Genomic DNA, 21,616 nt, shown 5'->3' on the forward strand with positions numbered 1-21,616 from the left:
CGAATGCAAACAGCCGTTTTCGGTCTATAAATCTACTGTGGCAGTGCAGTCGGCTATTACAGATACTAAAGGGCAACATTAACAGAAGGTGGCGTCGCCTAAACGCACCTGTGAAATCGTGCAATCTGGGCCGTCGCCGTGCTGTCGCAGTAACATCAAAGCGCTTCTGTGGTTTGCGCACATAAATGCAGGGTCGGCTGTGAGTCGGTCCGGAAATTTTCGGTCCTTCCGAGTCTCCCCCCCCCCCCTAAAAATAGAATTAAAGAAACATATGGGGGTCTGGCCATGGCGAAGGAAGCACAGGGTTCCTATTTTGTACGGCCCTGGATAACCCGCGGCCCTTTTTCGTGGTACGCCCATTTTATGCGATCATGACAGCGGCCGGCAGGTATGGCGCATATCGAGGACGCATATAATTACGTGTGATACTTTAATTATCGCCCAATCCGAACTTCATTTGAGCGAGGCACACAAAATAAATTAAATGCGTTATCGTGGTGAAAAAATAAAATATCGAAGGTTCACTTGCAACCATAAAAATGTAATCGCAATCACATCTTGTCACTCACGCCATGCATTCATGCCACGACACATTCCCGCATGTTTGTCTTGTATGCATGCATTATCATGCATACTGTCTGATCTGATTAATTCACTACGGGGGTGCTATTCTGGATACTGTCAAATTCCGCCACCAGTAGGCCAGTAGCACTCCCGGATGCATCATGTCATTTGCGCCATACGTGACATATATGGATAAAGGCTTGGGCTAGTCGGTACAACCGTGCAGGAGAACAGCGCGCTCAAGGACATAGGACGAAGCAGCTGATGGACAATCAACGCTGTTCGTTCTTCTGCGTCCCACGGCTTTGCGCACTGTTCCCGCTACTGTCCTTCATGTGTCACACTCGCATACGCTCTTGCATACGCTCGTAATGTCACACACGCCTGTTCAGAAGCAAGGTTATGCAATGACCACCACGGCACCACGTGCGGCGATACCTTAATTGTCATTCATGTAATAATGTACATAAATGACATTTCACTGATTACACTGTTCGTGATGCACTCATGTGATTCTTTTGGAATTTTCGTGTGCACCAAATTATAGTTGCCTGAACGAAATGAGCGAAATGACCACGAGAACAGATGTAGATAGATAGATGGATAGATCAAAGTACCTTTGGTTCGACAAGAAATGCTTCGCGTTTAATTATAACAACCGTACACAAGCCGCACATATGCACCTTCGGCGGCATGACAAAGGTAAAAGAAAGGCGTCGGGAAGAAGGCTGTTTAGCAGTTTCGCTACTGTAGTTTCGCATCGTCGAGTGGATTTTGCGGACGCGCGAGCCAGAGCAAGCATCATTGGTAGCCAATAAACGCGATTTTAATGGCCGCCGTTGCCGATCTCTTCTGTTGCAAGATACTCAAAGAGTAACGTCAGTGAGTTGCCGTATTTTCCTACAAGGCTTTAAAAAGCTCCGTGTTTTAGTTCACAACAGAAGAAAAGCTTATTATGTTTGCATTCGTTTATTTAGCCGCTGCAGTGCCATTCTACGTACCAGTTACAGGACGGCGTGGTTGCACTTTAGTTAGAAGTTCGCATGTGGCACACTCATTTACGCAGTGTGTTGCTGGTAGCTCCGACAACATGCTTGTACGGCGTATTCGAAGTAACCTTGGCGAAGTCCACAAATTGAGTTTTGCTTGCTTAGGCGATGCTTCGGGGAAACGTGATACCGCATTGGCAAACCCGAAAATGCCTCTGACGTGCAGTTGACATATGGTCGCCTCATGATTTGGGAAGCCTGGCGTCATTTCCAGGCCTCCACGTTTTGTAACACAATTTTTCATGTTAGGCTGGGTTGCGGGTGCTTTGTGTTGTATTGTCTCGCAGTTTGTGTGTCGTTCATGGCATGAAACTTCTTTGACAGTCCAGCTTCATCTTCACAAGTCGGGGTTATCTTTCCCCTCGGCAGTCATGGACACATCGGTAAACTAGCGTTCATACGCTTTCGTGCTTGCCATTTTAATGCTTGGCGCATGAAATAACCCATTTATACTTGCTGCACTGTGTTTCTGTTCGCACTAACAAACTATACAGCCATATAACCAAGCTGTGCGTGTTGGCATGCGTATGATGCTAAGTTGCAACAAATGCACCGTTTTGTATAATGGTGCTTTTTAATGTCTGCAGCATGCGATTTTTAAATTCTACTTTACCCAATTTTACTAGCGCACCGTGTAGTTAATGCACTTGCCAAAGTATAATGATCTGGTTGCATATAGCATTAGTGCTGTCACGTAATATAAGTTTCCACGTGCGAGACGTGTAGAAGGAAACTGTTCAATGGCAAGTTCAATATTGCTTTTGGCCGACAATTACAGCTAATCAGCATCATCAACTGTCAAGAGAGCTCACACAAATGCAATGTTTATACCCTAAAAAGTCTATCACAAATCTGCATAAGGTAAATTCTGGCATGTCATTGTCCTGTCATTTCTGCATGGTTCACTGCATGATCAGAGGCGCAGGTTGGCGCCTGTCTCGATGTTAATGAAATGCTCAAAAACGTTCCAGGCATTCTCTGAATGCAGCCCTCAGTTATAGGTTATCCATATTTTTTCTGCACGCTCACATTTCATACGTTTGCATGTTTCACAAAAACATCCACCCTTTGCTGCAGCTTTCCAGAACAAAGCAAAAGAAAAAAAAGAAACCAGCTCGCAAGGAATCTCACCCAGAGTCGAAAGATAGCTTGAAAGCCAACAAAAGCCAGCCCAGCTTACAGCAGGCCAAAGCGCAGCCGATACAGATTACTGTAACCAAGAAGCAGAGTGCGGAAGGAAACGAGAACAGCCCACAGCCAGTTGCTAAAGTGGTGCTCAGCAAAGTGCTGCCGCAGCAACCGATCACAAATCAACCTCAGGAAGTGCAGCTTGCTCAGGCATCAGCAGGTCAGAAAAAGAAGAAGAAGAAGAAAAAGAAGAAGCCCAAGCAGCAGCCTGAGCATCAGGCAGAGGAATCTGTGCCGGACAAGCCTGCCGAAACGCACGAATCCGGTTGCTGCAAGCTCAGAAATCTCAAGGAAATCACCTGTCTTGAGCTGATCTGTCCACACTCTAGCAAGCCAGCGGGCAAAGCATTTTCGTCCGAAGGCCCGAATGCAGGGGCAGCAGCGTCGCCTTCGCCAAAGCCTTCCCAGCCTGCGGCCGCCACCAACGCTCTCACCCAGAATCACCTGGACAGCTTGTCCGACGCCATTGTGAAGAGCCTAGCATCTCTGGACAAGAGCTCCATCAGCATCACCCTCGTGAACCCCAAGGACGAGTCCACCGTCGGCGAGAAAATCGTCCGTGCTCTGCAGGAGCCGCTGCCCGGCCCTGATCCCGAAATAGTGGTCGACATATGTGGTACAAGCGTGATTGACTTTGGAAAGGACAGTGGTGTGAGCGGTAGTGCCGTGTTGCAGAACTCTAGTGGCAAAATGCCGTCGGGAGACGGTGGTGACTCAAAGAAGTCCGGCAAGAAAAACAAGGACAGTGGTGGCGCTGCGAAAGCTGTGAACAATCACGTTGTGATAAGTGGCGACAAACATCCCCAGAAAGCAGACGACAAGGCCACAAAGGTCATTCAGAAACAAGCAGACGTGAAACCCTGTGGAGTGCCTTTCGCACAGCCAAAAAAGGAGATCGACGGCCCAGCGGCCAAAAACGCCTCAACGAACGACACAGCACAGGGTGTGGCTGGAGAGAAAACAAAAGCGCAGCTGAAAGCGGAAAGAAGAGCAGCTTTCGTAAGTTTTGTGCCTCGAGTGTTTGCTTCTGCTAGAACAATCTTTGAAAGTTATGTGCAGTGCGATTATACGAGGGTCGTTCAAGTCAGTCCGAGACTTTTGTTAAAAACAAACAGAAGAACAAATTTCAAAGTGTGGTAAGTGGATTTATTTTTTTACATAACCTCCAGCTACAGTTATACACTTATCCCAGTGTTTAACTAATGCCTGGAATGCGTCGGCATAGAAAGATTTATTGTTACGACGGAACCATTGTAAGACACCATCCTTCACTTCAAAAGTGTCAAAATCTTTTCCTCCAAGGAATTCCTTCAGGGTCCCAAACAGGTGCAAATCACTTGGTGCTAAGTCAGGACTATAGGGGGGTTGTGGTGATAGCTCCCAGCTAAGCTCTTGCATTGTTTAAAATGTGCGTTGAGCGTTATGCGGTCGTGCATTTTCTTGCAATAAGACCATACCCTTTGTGATCAAATCTGGCCGTTTCTTCCGTGAACTCTTGTGCAAACCACGGAGTAATAGGAGATACGGCCATCTTTGAAGTGCTTACACCATTCAAATGTCTTAGTGCAACTGAGTACCATAATGAGCCTAAATTCTTCTGTAAATTTCAGCAGGTTTTAGGCCCCCGTTCACTGAAAGCTTCGTCAGAACACGCTGTTCCACGTAGATGTTCACTTTGTTGTCCGCCATCTTGAGTGACAGTCTATCCAAAGGTGCGGGAAATGAGCACCGTCTACCAGTAATAAGAAACAGATGCCGGTCTCTATTGCATACAAAACCTTAAGCCTAGGCGTCCATTTAAACCAAGAAAGAAAAAAATCCCGGATTGACTTGAATGACCCTCGTCTATGCACTCGGTTCTAATGGGTTATTCAGCTCTCATACCCTACTGAGTGTGCATATAAATAGCTCTTACTGTTTTGAATACAATTTGCAGGGAAACATTTTTCCTGCTGCTGCAGCTTATGTACATAAATAAAGATTTTGTGCAACTGTCGCCACTTATTTTTAATTTATTGGGCCACGCTTTTTTTAACCTGCTGGAGCTTATCATGTGATGCGCCTGAGCTTTAGCTGTGACCATCTCATTGCTTTTATTATTATTTTTTTTCATGTTGCTCCAAGGAAGCTGAGAATGCTGCCCGTCTTGCTGCTCAGAAAACCGAAGGTGAGTTTTTCCGCTTGCAGATTGAAATAAGCTAATGATATTGATGAGGAGCCTTTGAACAACAATATCGAACAGCCTTCTTACTGTGGACTGTTGCTGGTACTGTGGACTGTGACTGTTACTGTCACTTTTTGCATCATGCTTTTTCAGATTTTTGTGTGTTCATGAAATTTGCTGTATTCATGCTTGTGTTTGCAAGCATCTTGTGCACGGGCTGTGACAGTTTTCAAGTAATAAAAATAACTATTCACACCACTGTGTGCTGTGCTGAGTGAAAATATTCCATTTATTGCACAATGTCAAGCACCTGTGTGAACTGTCACTAAAAAGTGTTAGCCAGGTGAATTGCATGTAGGATAGGCAATAAAAAAGAAGAGAAACATTAGGAAAATAGTTCAAGGACTGTGGAAGGTAGCGGGAACGCGTCCTTCAATAATGGCCCTTAGTAGAATAAGATTACCAAAGATGTCGAATCCTGTCTCCGTATCCGATTAGTACACTTGCTTTACGTTTACATTACATAACTGTGTGCCTTAAAAGCATATTATGTGTTTGAAAGCTTAGAAATAGGAAACTCCATGAACTTTCATGGGATAGAAATTGTTGGGAATAAACAAAATGACATTGGAGTCACGTTTATTTTGTAAAGATGGCTGAAATTTCAAAAACAGCAACTTTAACTTATGAGCTATACCAGTAACCAACACGCTTGATTTATATAACCTGCTTCTTGTTTGAATAAGAGATTACCTGTTCAAAAGATCAGTTGCTAACCATTGGTAATTTTCAGCAAGTCCCAAAAAGGTTTCTCTATAGTGTAGTCAAGCACATGCGATTAATGTGCGTCCCTCCAGGAAATGCCGTTAGTGAGAAAAGCAAGGCAGAGCTGAAAGCCCAGAGGCGAGCATTGCAAGAAGCTCAGCGGGCAGCAAAGGCGCAGGGAGCGACCGAAAAGCCCAGCAAAGCAGCAGAGCAGGCACCCACGACTGCTAAGCAGGCTGCAGCTGCAGGTGCTCTGCATCACCCAGTTGCCAAGAAAGCAGATGGCGAAGGCAAACAGGAACAAGGCTCTCACTCACAGGGTAATTTCTTTTTTTTTTTGTTGGCAGCGATATCCTATGAAATAGCCAGGCCCCACTGCAAATTTCATTTGCACATGGATGGATGAATGGATAGATAAATGAATAAATGGATAAATGGATGGTTGGATGGATGGATGGATGGATGGATGCTAAGCATCCTCTATGTGACGGGTGGTGACCTGTGGGCCACCAAGCTCAATTTTTAATTCAGCCTAACCTTGACACTGGAAGCTGTAAAGTGCCATCTAGGCAGTGTTTTTCCTAAATAATTTTTACCAATCAGTTTGTTATCAGAGGAGTTCATTGAAATTGAACTGTCCTGTTACCATGCCACTAAGGAGGGGAGTGTTCCTGTATACTGATACATTGTTTCCTTTTGGCTCAGTTAGCGTCAGCAAGGCCCTATGTTTCCCCTGGTGCCAAAGCTTAAAGGGCGTGTCACATTCTGCAATGAGCCTCCCCATCCCCTCTTTCTTTTTCAAGCAGTGTTTGTAGAGAGGCCCTTTAAACTGCAGTTGTTGGATAGTGGGCCGACTGCATAACCTTATAGACATAACCTAATGGGCTGATTGCAGTTTAGCATTTGACGTATTAGCATACTTGCATCTGTCATGGTTGGAATGTGTTCTAGTCTTGGCTTGGCAGTCACAGAATTTTCACTTTGTTGTGTACTGTGAGAAGCACAAAGGACAACGATGACAGAGCAGTTTGCTGCTGTCTTGTGTTATACAAAGCTTATGTAGCGCTCTTGTAGTTTACTCCCTCAGTGTTGCTCCTATCATGCTCCAAAGTGTGTGGATCATAACTAAGCAGGCTTAGTCGACATTTTATCATTTTATGGGGTCAAAATATGATGACACTGCAAAACGTGTTTCATTTCTCAGAGGCTCCCACAAAGAAGGCTGCCCGAAAGCCAGCACCTGAAGGCAAGCAGCATGAAGTCTTGCGGCTGTTCTCTCATCTGCATCAAAACCCTGGAACAGTGGACCACCTGAAGCCTTATGGGTATATGGCCCCTCTCTTTCTTTGCGGTTGAAGAAAGCTAGCTGTTAAAAGCTGGAGCTTTCAACTTATTGCTGTTGAGACTCAGGCATCAACACCTGGACTGTTCAACTTTTCACTCGTATGAAAACCACTTTGCCTCACCCTGCACCCCCCTTGAGATTGTTACTCAAAACAATTAAGCCTACCCATCATTTATTAATTTCAAATGACGCATATCTGAAAATGTATAGTTAAATGATAATTGTTGCGAAACTTCACATTTTCTAAATTTGTTGTGCTGAGTAGTATGTACTTTTGAAGCAATATTTCCAGTTGTGTAAAGGTGGTAATCATCTAATGTTTTCACTAGCAACCTTTAAATAACATTTAAATGGGCAGCTGGTTTTATATACTACAGTAGAATATCCTTGAACAAAACCTGGAGGAACTGGCAAACTATGTTCTATTTAACAGTTGTTTCATTTACTAAGAAAGATGTATAAAAGTGCAGCATTTGCACATAAAATCAACCAACTTGGCAGCAGTCAATCCGTTTCAAGTGGTTTCCGTTCAACGAGATTCTACTTCGATCAGTTGTCATGGCTTCACTGCAAAACAATTTTGTGTCGTGGTGAAGCATACACATTGTATTGGGGTTGAGGCAAGTGAGAATTTGTCCATGTGCTGTGCAAGGGGTAACAATGTGTTGTTGTTTACTGTACTTTAGTGGTGCTTCCACAACATCTAAGGTGCGATGAGGATGCCAAAGCTGTGGGCTGGACCTGCCATGGCTGGAGTGTCCTGGAGAGGCATTCACATACAGTTGTGCTTCTCTGTGTTTTTCAGTTTATCTGGTTCTTCCATCCACCCAGCTGTGTTTCGAACTGGCCTCCAGATTGCGGAAGGCGTTGTCATTGGCTCGAACGCTCGCTGTGTTGCCATGCTGGCAGCGTTCAGATCGGTAAGCCAACGATGTTTGCACACACTGTGCCGTATTGTTTCAGGGAAAAGAAAAGGCAGATGAATGTTAAAATTCTTTAGTTGTGTCTTTTTCTGTAGACAGAAAGGTAAATGAGATCTCGAAGAAGGTTAACGGGTTAACCAAAAGAAAGGTTTACAGTTACTGCAAGAAGAGAGAGAGAGAAAGGTATGAAAGAAAAGAACAAGGAGAAGAAGAGGCTAAACACACAACACAAACACACATGCACAAATACAGAGACAGACAGACAGACAGACAGAAAAGGGCAGAAGCTGGTTGTTTGTAGCAATAGTAACGCTTTCGTTGCTTTTACATGCGAAGGTTGTGTCTTCCATCACAGCAGGATGCAAAGTGAATGCAGGTAGCTGAGAACTTGCTGTTGTGACAATGTTGCAAGGTGGGCACAGGTAATTCAAGACAGACTCCTGCGACGTGCACAAGAAAAAAGAAAAAAAAATCACATGCTTGTAGCTTGCAAAAAGGGAGGAGGCGTTATGTTAGGTTTCATTGTTCTCTCGGGCAGTGAAATAAAAAATGAAAACTTGTGAATTTGTGAGCAAGCAAGCTTAATTAGTGCGTACAGTGTTCAATTGCACAAGTCCAGCAAAATGGTGTTCAGTGTGTTTCAATTTATTCAAAATTACAAGCAAAAGACTCTTCTCCATCTCCACCATTGACACTAAACCGGCCCCCGCCTCTCTTACATTGCTATATATACTGATACAAAAAAGTTCTGCCGGCTTTAACAGAAGTGCTTTGCTATTGGTTAGAAAAAGATTTGGTTCAGCATGCAGTGTTGCATGTGTGAAACAGCATGAAGCACATGCATCAAAAAAAAGTTTGTCTGCATGACATAATTTTTTAGCGCTAAAGCATCTTATTGAAATTGAGTATGTTGAACAGCCTAAGCCTGCCACTTCAAAGCATTGATAGCTTATCTTTTTTCATTTTTTTTTTTATCGTTCACTAGTACAGACCTGCCAAGTCTTCCGGATTACCCGTACAATGTACGAATTTTGACCCCTTTGTACGGTTGTACGGTTGACGCAAAAATCTTCCGGGAAGCGTGCAAAAACGTAGTTTTGCGGAAATTTTTAGCCGTTTTTAGCAGAAAATTTACTGTTTGTCTGGCAACTTTGGTGAGACTAATCAAAACCAACTGCCATCGCCATCACTCAGTTGATCGAGCTTGTGATGTTCGCCATGTTGTGCTTTGTTAGCGGTTGAGTTGGCGTGCTTCGGAGCAGTGGTGTTGGTGTCTTGGTTTGCTGTCAGCCATGGCTCTTAGTAAAGAGCGGGAGCGAAAACAGTACTTACAGGTGTTTTTGAAGCAGTACACATCCGAATTCCCCTGCATCGTGGAATCGAGGAAGGGCAAGTATTTTGCGTTCTGCGCGGTGTGTGGCTGCGACATCAGCGTTTCTCACGGAGGCAAAACCGACGTTGTCGCTCACGTTTCATCCAAGAAACACGTAAGTCACGTGCAATGCCAAGAAAAGCAGCAGCAGCTGGGACAGTTTTTTTCAAAGCGGAACTCTGATAGTGACGTGATCCGAGCGGAATGTCTCTTCACTGGGTTTCTGCTGGAACATAACCTTCCATTGACCGTCTCTGACCACGTGGGTCCCCTGCTACGAAAGATGTTCCCTACTTCGGATGTCGCAAAGCGGTACGGCTGTGCGAGAACCAAGACAAGTGCAATTGTTGGCGAGATGGCAAACCATACTCAGGAGCGCATAGTGAGTTCCTTGAAGCAAAAAGTTGCGCTTTTTTGTTCAAAAAAATAAAAAAAAATGCCCCCCCCCCCCCCCCCCCCCCGGGCAGGGTCTTCCTAATTCTGTGCCCCAGTACTTGGCAGGTCTGCTAGTAGGCTGTGTAAATGATGTCTCCGAAAGTTTTTGTTCTAAAGTTCAGTCATTATGACTATCAGTTTAGAAAATTATTTCGATTTAGCAAATTTAATGTCACAGCTTATGTTTCCATTTTCTTTTAATTGCAGCTGATAGAGGACTACACTTGTGATGGCAGCAAGAGGGTGTCCCAGGACCTCAGGGAGAGACTGGACAAAAATATTGAGTAAATAGAAAGTTTTCTTTTATCGGCTGTTCCATTTCTGTGCAGTAACAAAGTATTTGTATGCTCTGCAAGTCGCTCATACCTCTTTTCACATCCTACACTACACCTGCGGTTTAAGAAAGCATGCCGTAACTGATGGTCTTGAACGCATACACAAAAACAGTCAATGTACAATTTTTCTGACTCTCTAAAAACCGCTAGATCATAATAAAAAAAAAAAAATTGGCTAGTCCAGTCCAAAATAGGTGCATGCCTTTTACTGCTGGCCTGCAAGGTCTCAGATTGCCACAGCATCTGAAATAGTGCTGACAACCTACTGGTATGCTTAAGCCTAAAAATAGAAATAAAAATAGCTGTCACAACCTACTGGTATGCTTCAGCCTAAAAATAGAAATAGAAACAGCTCTGACAGCCTACTGGTATGCTTATCAGGCACCTCAGTGCTCGTGCTGTGACCAGAGACGGCATGCGTAATCAGGAACGCCACATGATAGCAGCTCCTTTCTAGTCTTGGTATGCTTCACTGCAATACATTGCATATGCTTGACAGCGAAACACCTTCGCCTTGCGGTGAAGCCGACTTCTGGTGGGGATATTGAAAGGGATCTTGTCGGTCTTGTAGCACTCACTATGGCACCTTACGGATCAGCGTGCAAATGCGCTTTCGCAGCTCGCTTTGAGATTAACCAATGCTGGGGTGGTGGCTTTTCTTCTTGTGGGTATGTGCCATCTTGATGGCAGATACCTACACCAAAAACAGTCTGCTCTTTCAGTGAACTCATTCAATTATTTTAAGTGCACTCGACGAGTTGAGCTGCGCTTAATTCTGCGTGGGCTTTGCAATGAGCTCTGGCTGTGCCCCGTCTTGCTACTGATGCAGGCCGCAGAGGCCACGTAGAAAGAAGCCTGTGGTTGAGATCTGCTCCGCCAGCAGCCGCAACGATCCCATCTGTTCACATGAAAACCGTCTGTTCTTTCCATGAAGTCATTCAGTTAATTTTCATTAATTATCCTGGTAGTTGATTGGCAATCATCTTAAATAAGATTATGCTCTGATGTCATACGTATCCTGCGCAACTCTTAACTTGAATCAGTACCTCCTGTTTACATGAGTTTTTATTTTTTATTGGGGTTCCATCCAATTCTAGCCATCACTCAACTTCCAGTCGCTTGTGGGCAAATTACAGTATTCTCCTTCAAAAACACAGTGTCACGAGGTGCTAGCGTCATAAAGAAAAGTACAGTAAAAGCTCGTTAATTCGGATTTCATGGGACCGGAAAAAATGTCCGAATTAACCGAATGCCGAATTAACGGATAAACAGGAAAAACAACATTAAAATCAAGTTGCAGAGGCATACCTTTATTTGCTGAAGTATTTTGTAATGGTCGTGTGCGTTTTCGCGCAGATTCCGGCTGACATTACAATTTTTCTTAACTCTTCCAAACGGCCAACAGCACGCAAACTGTTGCAAGTGCTCAGGCAAACGTCCTCTAATATCAAAAGCGCCTCCGAGACTTCCCGTGAGGTGCGACGATGAGGTCACGACATCATTAATAATTTCTTGATCGGGCAGGAGACCAGTCGTGGCGACACAATCATCAATCGCGATGTAGTCCTGAAGGGTCATATTTGTGGGAAGGACAGCATCGAAGGTTGGACAGTCATCGTCGGTGGACTCAGCTGATAACTCGTCGATGCCATCGTCAGCTACTGCCGCATGCTCGGGCCTCACATGTAAACACGGTCACAACGGGGAAAAATAAGAGAACTCCGCAAGAAGAGACGGTGCCGACACAACACAAGGGAAAATGGCGTCGGAGGCGCATTGGAGTGAAGAAAGAAGACGCCGACATTCGGTGACGCTGCGATCGCCCCCACTAGTTGATGACGATGGCGATGTCACTCAGGTTTCGGTTTCGCTCCAGTGGTGCCAGCGATGCTTTACCACACTTTTTTGTAGCGGCAGCCGTCAGCATTTGTCCGAATTAAGCGGTGCGGAGCCCAATTCTGACGAATTAACGAAGGTTTGGTCCCATAGATTAACATGCACTTTGGCCGGGACCAATAGAGCCGTCTGAATTATCCGAATTTCCAAATTAACGGGTGTCGAATTAACAAGCTTTTACTGTACACTTCTATCAGGATAGAGTGAGTGCTTGATAAACCAGAAACAGCTTTGAGTGGAAAGCCCAGTAGAGCTGTTTCACCTTACACTGTGTTGTACGTGTATTTAAAAAAATTATTTTACGCAGGTTTCTAAATAAATCCAGACCTCTGAGCATGAGCATGCAGAACGCAATGACATTTCTGAAGGCCCAAATCTCTGAAATTCAAGATTCAGAGCAGGTGGAAAAGGTAAGGAGGTCACCATTCTCACCATTGTCTCGAAAAATTGCAAGTTTGTGCTGTCATAACTGAACATGTGCGGCAAAAGCCATATTTACTTTGTGTTAAATAGTCCTAAAAGCTTCTAGTAGTCTGGTTGCTGTAAACCACAATAAAACATAGTTTTCAAGCGAAGCTTGTATTGCCTCACAAGTGTCGATGTTGTGTGACCGCAAAACTCGGCACCTGCGAGCGCAGAGAAACGTGGCCTGCAAAAATGCGCCGGTCACATACGTATTTGATTGCACCGTTTTCCAATGATTTATGCTTTCTCACTCATGGGCTTGTAAACGATCAGCCGTTTTTGATACGACAATCTTATCTTTTATCTGTGTTATCGAGGTGACTTGTCATTTTACCTTGCCACACCTCATTGTTGCATGGATATGAACGCATGATGGTTGTTGTTGCCTGTAGCAGCTGAAGTGTAGTGCTGCTAAGCACGTGGATGACTGTCCGATTTCCGGTCTGGAGGAAGGAAACAGATAGGAGGGAACATTGTGCAATCCGATAGGTAGACAGACAAGAAAAGTAGTACGCATGCACACATGCACGCGCGCGCGCGCGCCAATCTTAGCTTGCCCCATTTTTTCGGTACGGCTCCTGAATTTTTTTCATGGGAATACAGGTGTCACGCGTATGCTGGTGCCTGGTTCGCTCGTCGGGCTGTACGAAATGAATTACAGAGGCCGATGGTATCAAACAAAACTCCCACTTCATTCCCAGAAAAATAACAAGACAAAACAACAACAAAAACACGCACACTTGGAGAAACAAAGAAAAAGAAATGTCTTAATGTCTCGCGTTTCGACGTCCGCTACCGTTCGCGTCTCACTAGTTATCGTGCTTACGGTTCCGCCGTGACCTCCGGTTCGTTGCGAGTCCCTCTCAAGCTGAATCACGACACGCCGTATTCATGCTCAACGGTGGCGTAAATGTTGAAGGAACCACTGCAGCGGTAGTACCGCAAGTTGCTCGCCGAGGCAGGTGCTTGGGCGGAATACACTGCAGCCCAGGGTCGTCAGTAGTTCCTTGAGTTGCTCACCGAGACCGGTGCTCGGGCGGGAAACTGGGCGAGACCCAGCCAGAAGCTCCGCAGCTGTCCACTTCTCGAACGCTGTGTCCCGGCTCTCACGTTCTTCACTGCGTGCACCCCCTTGTTCCAATCTGGTGACCCCTGCGCGCTCTTTTTCTCTTCTTCCTTTTTCTCTTTTCACTCCAGCCTTGAAATTATCTGTTCCAAATACCTTCTTCCTCTTCTTCTTTTCTTGACGTTGTCAATCTTGACAACTGGACTACAATCTACTAGTCGTGCAACACGTGAAAACATTGCTGTCACGTAGATCAGTCTTTGTCAGCGATGTTTGCTCTGGCGTGAATGCCACAAGCCGAACTGAACTTAGAGCCAAGTGTCAAGCTTTCTGTGCTGTAAATTTAAGGGTAGATGCATCAAAATCTTTTATGAGAGTAGGTACTCATGCTGTAAGTGGAAGCATTTGATTGCTCTTTGTAATTGAGAGAGCAGTTGTACTCTTCACGTTGCAGTTTAGGTAAAAATTGTGCTTCTGGCATTGAATACGTGTCATTAGCACTTGTGATATATGCTGTGTGCACTAACGAATGGCTTTTGCAGCTTTAGTGCATATTGCTGTCAATATCTCTCTTTAGTAGACTTTATTGTTGGTCATTGTTCATCATGGTAGTATTTTTCCAGACATGCTCAGCTTTTATGGAAAAAAATGTTTTACACCGGCATTTCGCGGTTTACTCGTATTTGGGAATGAGTTGTGCTATTAGTTGTGTTATTTAGGAATGAATGATGAATATGTGCTTCCGCACATATCATATAGCAATTAAATGTTTATTGTAGGGCCAATCTTGAATTTTCATTTCTCAGCTAGAGAGCTGAAAAATGTTTTTGTCTTTCTGAGAATTCTTTTTTTGATTTTTAGTTCCCAGGGATGGTTTTTAAAAAGTTGAATGGTGGGCGAGTTATTCCTTTCTGTTGTCCTGTCTTATTGCACTACTCACTATGGTTTTTAAGTGAAGAGTTAGTCAGCAGAGATGGGATTCCTTTTCGAATGTAAATCAGAAGTGTGAAAAATATGCAACCTTTTCTTTTTGTTCACATGTGATTAATAAGGGGTGGGAAATGATAACATTAACATGCTAACGGATGGGATACCTGTTTGTATTCTGTCTTACAACAGCCTTTTTTCGTCTACTTTTATTTTTCAGGTGAAAGGCAGTCTAGTGGAATGGATTGAGAAATTTGTGTATGAAGAAGTGTGTCTGGCAAAGCGTCAGATTACGGTGGAGGCCCAGCAAAAGATCAAGGACGAAGACGTCATTTTGACTTATTGCTGGTAAAGCTATCTTCTTTCCCTAAAATTTCTGATATATCAGTTTTCTTATATTTGTTCTGATGATAGACATATGATAGACATTTTGTGCCAAATTGATATTTCTTATGGTTTTAGAAATGGCAGTTAGTAAATACTTATAGACGGTGCTCTGTTAATTAAGTGGATTTATGAACACGCTCACTGCACGTTTTTTTGGCAGAACTACCTTGCGAAAGCTTCTCGGTAGGAAAGATGACTGCTGTTCATTGTTTACTAAGTTTGACTATCTTCTTATAATGTTGTTAATTACTCAATTCTAAATTGTCCCCGAATCTAATGCACATCTGCTTTTTGTAGATCCGAAATAATGAACTCATGTGTGCCCAATTATACTGCACACTGAAATTTGTGAGTGCACATGGTTTTTGTGATTATGAAGAAAAAAAACTATAAACTGAGCTTACCTTCACAGATTTTAGGTTTATTCACATGTATTGTCCATCATTATTTCTCTCGGGCAACTCTGTTACTGTTTATAGACCACAGTGTGTCATACATGTTGTACTTGAATGATATCCATAACATCCATAATTTCTTGAATGACTCCGCAGCAATCGTGAATGAGAGTGTGGCTCACATCTAGACCAGCTGCTTTGTCCTGCATTGTGTGGAGTCTCTGGAATGGCAGAAGTGCACAATGGCAACAATTGCCATTAAGTTAGCATCTAGACTAACTTTTGAATGATTTTTTGTAAAGAAAACGCATCCACCAGTGTGGCTAAAATGCTCAAGCCCTTATTCTGTCTCCATCCTGTGTTGACAGCGGTGAAGACGCTGGTTCTGGAGGATTGCTGTTTCCAGCACCTTAAATGTCATATGGTATCTGGTCTTAACAACCTGCTTATTCTCAGACACATTTTCTTGGAAGAAAAACAGTGCACAATGGAATAGGGTAAATAGAGCACATCACCTTTTCTTCCTAAGAAACTGTTAAAAACTATTTAAGAAAGACCCTCGTACGTCACTCTATCAGTACTTCTCTTTGGCATACTAATATTTTCTGACTGCATTGTAAAGCACAGCATTTGCCAGGATATAACAAAACCACGACCACAAAGTGAGGGTTGGCTTTTGACAACTGCATGATCGAAGTAATGACATCATTACAATTAGGCCTGTATGAATAACTGAGTGGTTAGAATATTCGAATGAGTATTACAATGTTCGAATTCACTTTGACGCGAATTTCTGAAATTTCAAAGTGTTTGAAACCAACAAGACGTATTTTACCACATGCAACCCACCTGAGAAGGTAGTTTCACTGCAGCTTGGGGCTGTTATGGTGCGAAACCGCCTATTCAGGGAAATCGGCACTGTCGTGAAGCCACACTTCAAGGTTATGTGTACGGAGCCCTCGCACCCCAGTGAATTCTCTTGTAAAGTCTAAAAGCATGTTATACAGCTTATACAGGCTCTAAGTATGGCATATTTCAAAACATAACGTATTTTGCAGCTTATATCTTGCACCCTACTGCTGTTTAAATCGTGCTACTGTTTGAATTTGTTTTGAAATTATTCGACACTACCGGTAATTGCCATTCACAACAACTTCATTTTGTATGAAAAAAAATATTTGCGCAAGCCTAATTATAACTTCAAGTGAGGACACACGGTATAGGCTGTGTTTGCGTGCACAACATAGGCAATGTCTCTGTTGGGCAACGGGCAATTCGTTATACTGCTGTGCGTATGCGCTTCACGACGTCGCTCATGGTAACATTGCACTGTGCTAAAACGTTCTAAAACTGACACGCACTGTACTGAGGAGCTGGCCATGCATTCATCGGCATGGCTTTGACGGTGTGCTGGTGCTTCGTGGGCAAGCATTTCTGTAGTGTATCAATCAATCAATTGCATCTAGATGTCAGAGTCATTGCTGTAGGACTCTACAGTCTAATTGGATCCTTTTGATACCATTCTCACTACCTTTCGTTTCTGCTTGGAGTTGCTGTGTTGGTGAACTCGTGCTATTTGAGAGATTGGCTTTTCTGCAAAGCACAGTCACCTGATGGTTGAGCTTGCCACATTTTGACGTGGGAGACCTGAATAAATATAGGATATTCTGGGTGCGCTTGCAATAATGTCAAGCATTTCCTCAAGCTGGTGAAGTGTGAAAAAAAGAGATGGGGCTCATGTTGTACAGTCGAACCCGGGTATATCGAACTCGCCAAAAAACGTTTATTAGTTCGATATATGGGATAATTCGATATATGCCTGCTATAGGATTTGATGACACATATGCACATACCAATAAGAAAAGTACTTTATTAATATGGTGGCTTACTTGCGTGCCCTACTTTGAAACAAAATAGTCCTAGATTTTCTTCTGTTTCAACGACTTCGATATGGCATAATTTGATATAGGCTCGTTGTAGGATTTGATGACACAAAGGCGCATACCAATAAGAAAAGTACTTTATTAATATGGTGGCTTACTTGCGTGCCCTACTTTGGAACAAAATAGTCCTGGATTTTCTTCTGTTTGAACGACTTCGCTGCCTGCGACAGCACGCACGCCTCCACATTGTCCAACGAGTCGGAGCAGCCTTTCATATTCACGCAATAGCACCGGACCAACGCAAGTGCACTAATCACTTTGGAGGGTGTAGGCAACGGGCCATCGTCAATTTCCTTATTGCTGTCGCTTTGGCTCGTGGTCGGCACGACATCTGCAATGTAGTCCTCATCTTGTAGCTGGTCCATGATGGCGACATCATCGTCCGCACTGACGAACTCGTCGAATGTCGATCCATACGCGGCGGCGACGTCGGACTTCTCACCGCGCTCGACTCGATTTATGATTCCGAGTTTCGCGGCGAACGGCAAATTCTGCCTCTTTGCACATGCCATGACGACAGTGCGCTAAGCAAGTTCACAGAGCGCCAACAGGCAACACCACCAGCACGGACCACGCTGAATGAGGACTCGAGGAAAAGAGGCAGCAGTAGGCACGCAAGCATAAAGAAAGAAAAAATGGCGCTCACTTGTACCACCTCCGCACCTCGGAGAAAGCATGGCGGCCCCTGATTGGCTGTAGGCGCTGCGAGCAGGCCAGGATCATTTTGTGCAGGGGGGTGTTCGCCCGTGCACAGCTGGGTCTAAACCACTTTTTCTAGGGTGGCGCCGGCAGTTTTCCCCGCAACCGCGAGGGAAAGCCAACTTGCTGGGGCACTTTTGAGGCACATGGAGTTTGATATATCGGTTGTCGTTGCTATTTTCGTTCGATGTAACAGTAACTTTTGCTATATATTCTCAATGTAAATTTAACGTGTTTAGAAATTGTTTGATATACGGGATAATTTGATATAAACGGGTTCGATATAGTCGGGCTCGACTGTACTTCTATAGTTACAGTTGTGTTTGTTGGTTATATTGTTGGTTAATTGTTTTCTCTTCCGATTTGGGTTAGTCTGTCGTACATCGCTGAATATACTGCAAGTTATTGGTGATATACTTATCACTGCTTTCTTTTTCATTTCATCTTTGTTATAATCCGTGATTCTATCTTTAAATGCAGCTCATCACTGGTCAAGAGTGTCCTCAAGGTGGCACACGAGTCCGGGAAAAGCTTCAGGGTCATTGTTGTTGACAGCCGGCCACAATTTCGAGGTAGGTTTGCAACATTATCTTATAACCCCTGCAGTCTTTGTTCATTGCTTATGTTTTCCTTATTTTCTTGTTTCCATTGCTGTGTTCCAGACAAAGCAGTGTCTTACTACAGTTTTCTTTCCTGCAGGTCGAGAAATGTTGGAGTACTTGTCCAATATCGGAATCAACTGTACTTACGTCCTTATAACTGCTGTATCTTATATAATGAAGGAGGTAGGTTTCACACTAGTTGGTTTATGGTTAGAAAAAACGATATTGGCTCCATTGACAATTTTAACGAACACCACTGGTGAAAAAGGTTTTTAGGAGTTCCGTCACACTTGTTTTGGTCTTCATTGCCATTTTTTTCATCTGTAGTATGAATGTACATATTTTAAGAATTACCAAGTTTTATATGGAATACTAATTTAGCTGGACCATCTTTTCCAATGCTAGAACGCTTAAAATGCTTGTAAAAAACTTCACACTGGTGTCTCTGATTGCCACACTATCAATCAATGTGCAAAGAAACCACCCGTCAATGACCAACCACTTCCGGCATCTCACACAATCTAATTCTTCCTTAATTTGTTTCCATATGTCCAATGAAAGTCATAATTTCAGAACTAATCGTTCTTGAACACATTTGCTGCCTTGCTTTGAAACTAAAATGAAAAGATATTTCTGTCCAGCATAGTTCTCATGCTTTTTTTGTTAACGGCTTCTATTGTCATAGCATATTGCTTGTCACTTACTGGCATCCAGGTCTTACCTTGTGTGTCCTCCGTGACTAAGCACTCACAAGGCTTTGCACTTGTGACCGTGGCATGTTTCAGTGCCTTAGCATTGGTAATAAGGCATCTGTGGCCTGTAGCTGAACTGGCAAGATGAGGTGTTGCCATTAATCAAATGCTTTTTACATTCTTCCAGGTGACAAAAGTCGTGCTCGGAGCCAGCACTCTCTTGGCCAACGGTTATGTCATGGGCCACATAGGCACCTCCCAAATAGCTCTAGTTGCCAAATCGAGGAATGTACCTGTGTTGGTGTGCTGCGAAACATACAAGTTTTCTGACAGGGTCATCACCGATTCCTTTGCGCTCAATGAACTGGGTGAGAAAACATTTGTGCCAAAATCATTGTCTGAGTTTATCCTTTGGGGTTTGATGCACCATTGGTGTTGAGTGCTTTCTAAGATAAGAAAGCATTCGCCTCGTTAGTGAAGCTGAGTCCAACGTTTCTTAATTTGCACTGTAAAGCCAGTTGCATGTACCCTGCTTTGATAAATTTGACTCATTTACTGGTCTGACCTCATGTTCTTGAAAACACGATCATTGTTACTTTAAGAGAAAGCTTGTGCATAGGAGATCTTGGTTGCATTCTTTTAGGGAGCGTTCTTTCTCCAGCTGGGGCAACACTTTCTGGTGAATGCTACATATATTCTTCATCTTTATTCTACATCTTCAGTCCAGAGATGTGTCCACTGTATGTGTGAAATATGCAAATGATATTTGATATTTGCGTAGGTAGTGATTCTTTAGATATTGTGTAATTGCCCTAAAAGATGCACACTGCATGAATTGTATTTCTTAATGTCCAACATAGTTGCGACTATACTTCTATGGAGGCATTTTTCACTTTCGTGTAATATGTCACGAATGATTCTTATGAAAGAGGAGTCAGCCATCATTTTTTTTTTCTTTTTATTCCTGAGGCTCTTGTAAATTTACTAGTCTCCAGATGGCCTCACATTGGCTGGGATCACCAAACGAACTTGATGATCCTGTCTGTGATTTTCATTGTCACGTCTACAGTCGTCTCTGGTTTTCTCTTCAGCGATTTTATCAGAGGTTGTTTGCTAGTAATCTAATGTCAAAAGATTGATAAAGCATAGAAGAAGATTCATAACTGTTTCTGCTATGGGAAGGTGTCGCTTAACTGTGTGTGATATATTTTTTTTTCCATTGCAGGGCCAACTTCTCAGCTTGAGTCGAGTCTGCCTGCTAGCGTCAAGACCGACGGCCTGAAGGACTTGCCGTCACTCAGCTTTCTTAACCTCATGTATGACGTTACGGCACCCCAGTTTGTGGACATGGTAATCACCGAGAAAGGCATACTTCCCTGCACCTCAGTGCCTGTCGTGTTACGGATGCGGAACGCAGTCTACCAGTAGAACTCCTTTAGGATAATCCTCGTTTCAGGATATTACAGTGTTCAAAACCTACGGCAGGCTCGTGGAATTAGCTCACATTAACTCGGGAGCTTTCCAGCAGTCTGACTGATGAGGTGGGAGGACTCCTTAATTATGCTGTATGAAGTGATCTTGATTGTTTTGTTTTTCTTTTGTAATAAAATATAGTAAATGACAGTGACTAGGGTTTACACAGTTAGTTTCTTTTTCTAGGTGGTGTCATTCCTGACCTGAATGCCTTTCACAGGGCCGGCGCTGCTTGTGAAGACTACTTAGAGTGGTGTTGCAGTCCAGCGCTCCTCTGAAAGTTGAAAGAAATGAGTTCGTGGCAAACATCTGGGATAAGTTCTGTATTCAAGCAAGTCTAGAGCGCTTGATAGTTAAAGTAGGCATTCACTATCAGGGAGCCAGGGCTGTTTTGAGTGTTTGCACTACGTACTACAATCTATTATAAGTATCATTCCTTAGCAAGGAAACAAAGATGCAGTACTATGAAGTACATTGAGAGTACTTGAATAGACCAGATGTGCACCCTCCAACAACAGTTTACAAAATTTGGGCTTCAGATGCGCATTTTGGTTCTGTTAACGCACGACGCTTCTAATCTTGTATGTGGTTGTATAGGTCACAATAACCACTACAGGCTGGAACATTTATTTGGAGGCTATGTTTTCATACAAAGTAGGAATATAGTTTTCCCGAAAATTTCGCGTCCCATAAACTTTTGCTGGGGGTGTACCTAGTTGCTTGCGGGAAAATACGTGCCGATTCACAAGGGTTGGGTGATGACAACCGCCGTATTTATGCATTACTTCCTGTCATGCGCAGTGTGTGCGTGCTTTTGTGCAAGCTTTACACCATGCTCCTGTGGGGAGGGACACAATTAATGATACGAGAGAAAGATTCAGTGCAATACTGCTCGACAGGAGTCCTCGCTTTTAAATGAGCAGCAGTGCAT

At 43.6% G+C, this 21,616-nt stretch overlaps 1 protein-coding gene across 2 annotated transcripts; it reads left to right on the plus strand.

Moving 5' to 3' along the window:
* Positions 1-1,373: 1,373 nt before the first annotated feature.
* LOC119396807 (translation initiation factor eIF-2B subunit delta) lies at positions 1,374-20,839 on the plus strand. 2 transcript variants are annotated; one of them, XM_037664136.2, is made up of 14 exons: positions 1,374-1,446; positions 1,938-1,996; positions 2,691-3,800; positions 4,926-4,968; positions 5,823-6,050; positions 6,935-7,055; positions 7,881-7,995; positions 10,013-10,089; positions 12,344-12,446; positions 14,715-14,842; positions 18,399-18,490; positions 18,618-18,703; positions 19,400-19,580; positions 20,438-20,839. In XM_037664136.2, exons 2-14 carry the CDS (start codon positions 1,985-1,987, stop codon positions 20,638-20,640), a joined length of 2,499 nt encoding a protein of 832 aa, XP_037520064.1. In that variant the 5' UTR covers positions 1,374-1,446; positions 1,938-1,984; the 3' UTR covers positions 20,641-20,839. The 2 variants fall into 2 exon arrangements, with proteins under 2 accessions (XP_037520064.1, XP_049273204.1); XM_049417247.1 differs by having other exon boundaries at positions 1,383-1,450; positions 1,943-1,996.
* Positions 20,840-21,616: the final 777 nt, after the last annotated feature.

Source organism: Rhipicephalus sanguineus, chromosome 6 (genome assembly GCF_013339695.2).
Source record: "Rhipicephalus sanguineus isolate Rsan-2018 chromosome 6, BIME_Rsan_1.4, whole genome shotgun sequence".
Taxonomy (NCBI): Eukaryota; Metazoa; Arthropoda; class Arachnida; order Ixodida; family Ixodidae; genus Rhipicephalus; species Rhipicephalus sanguineus.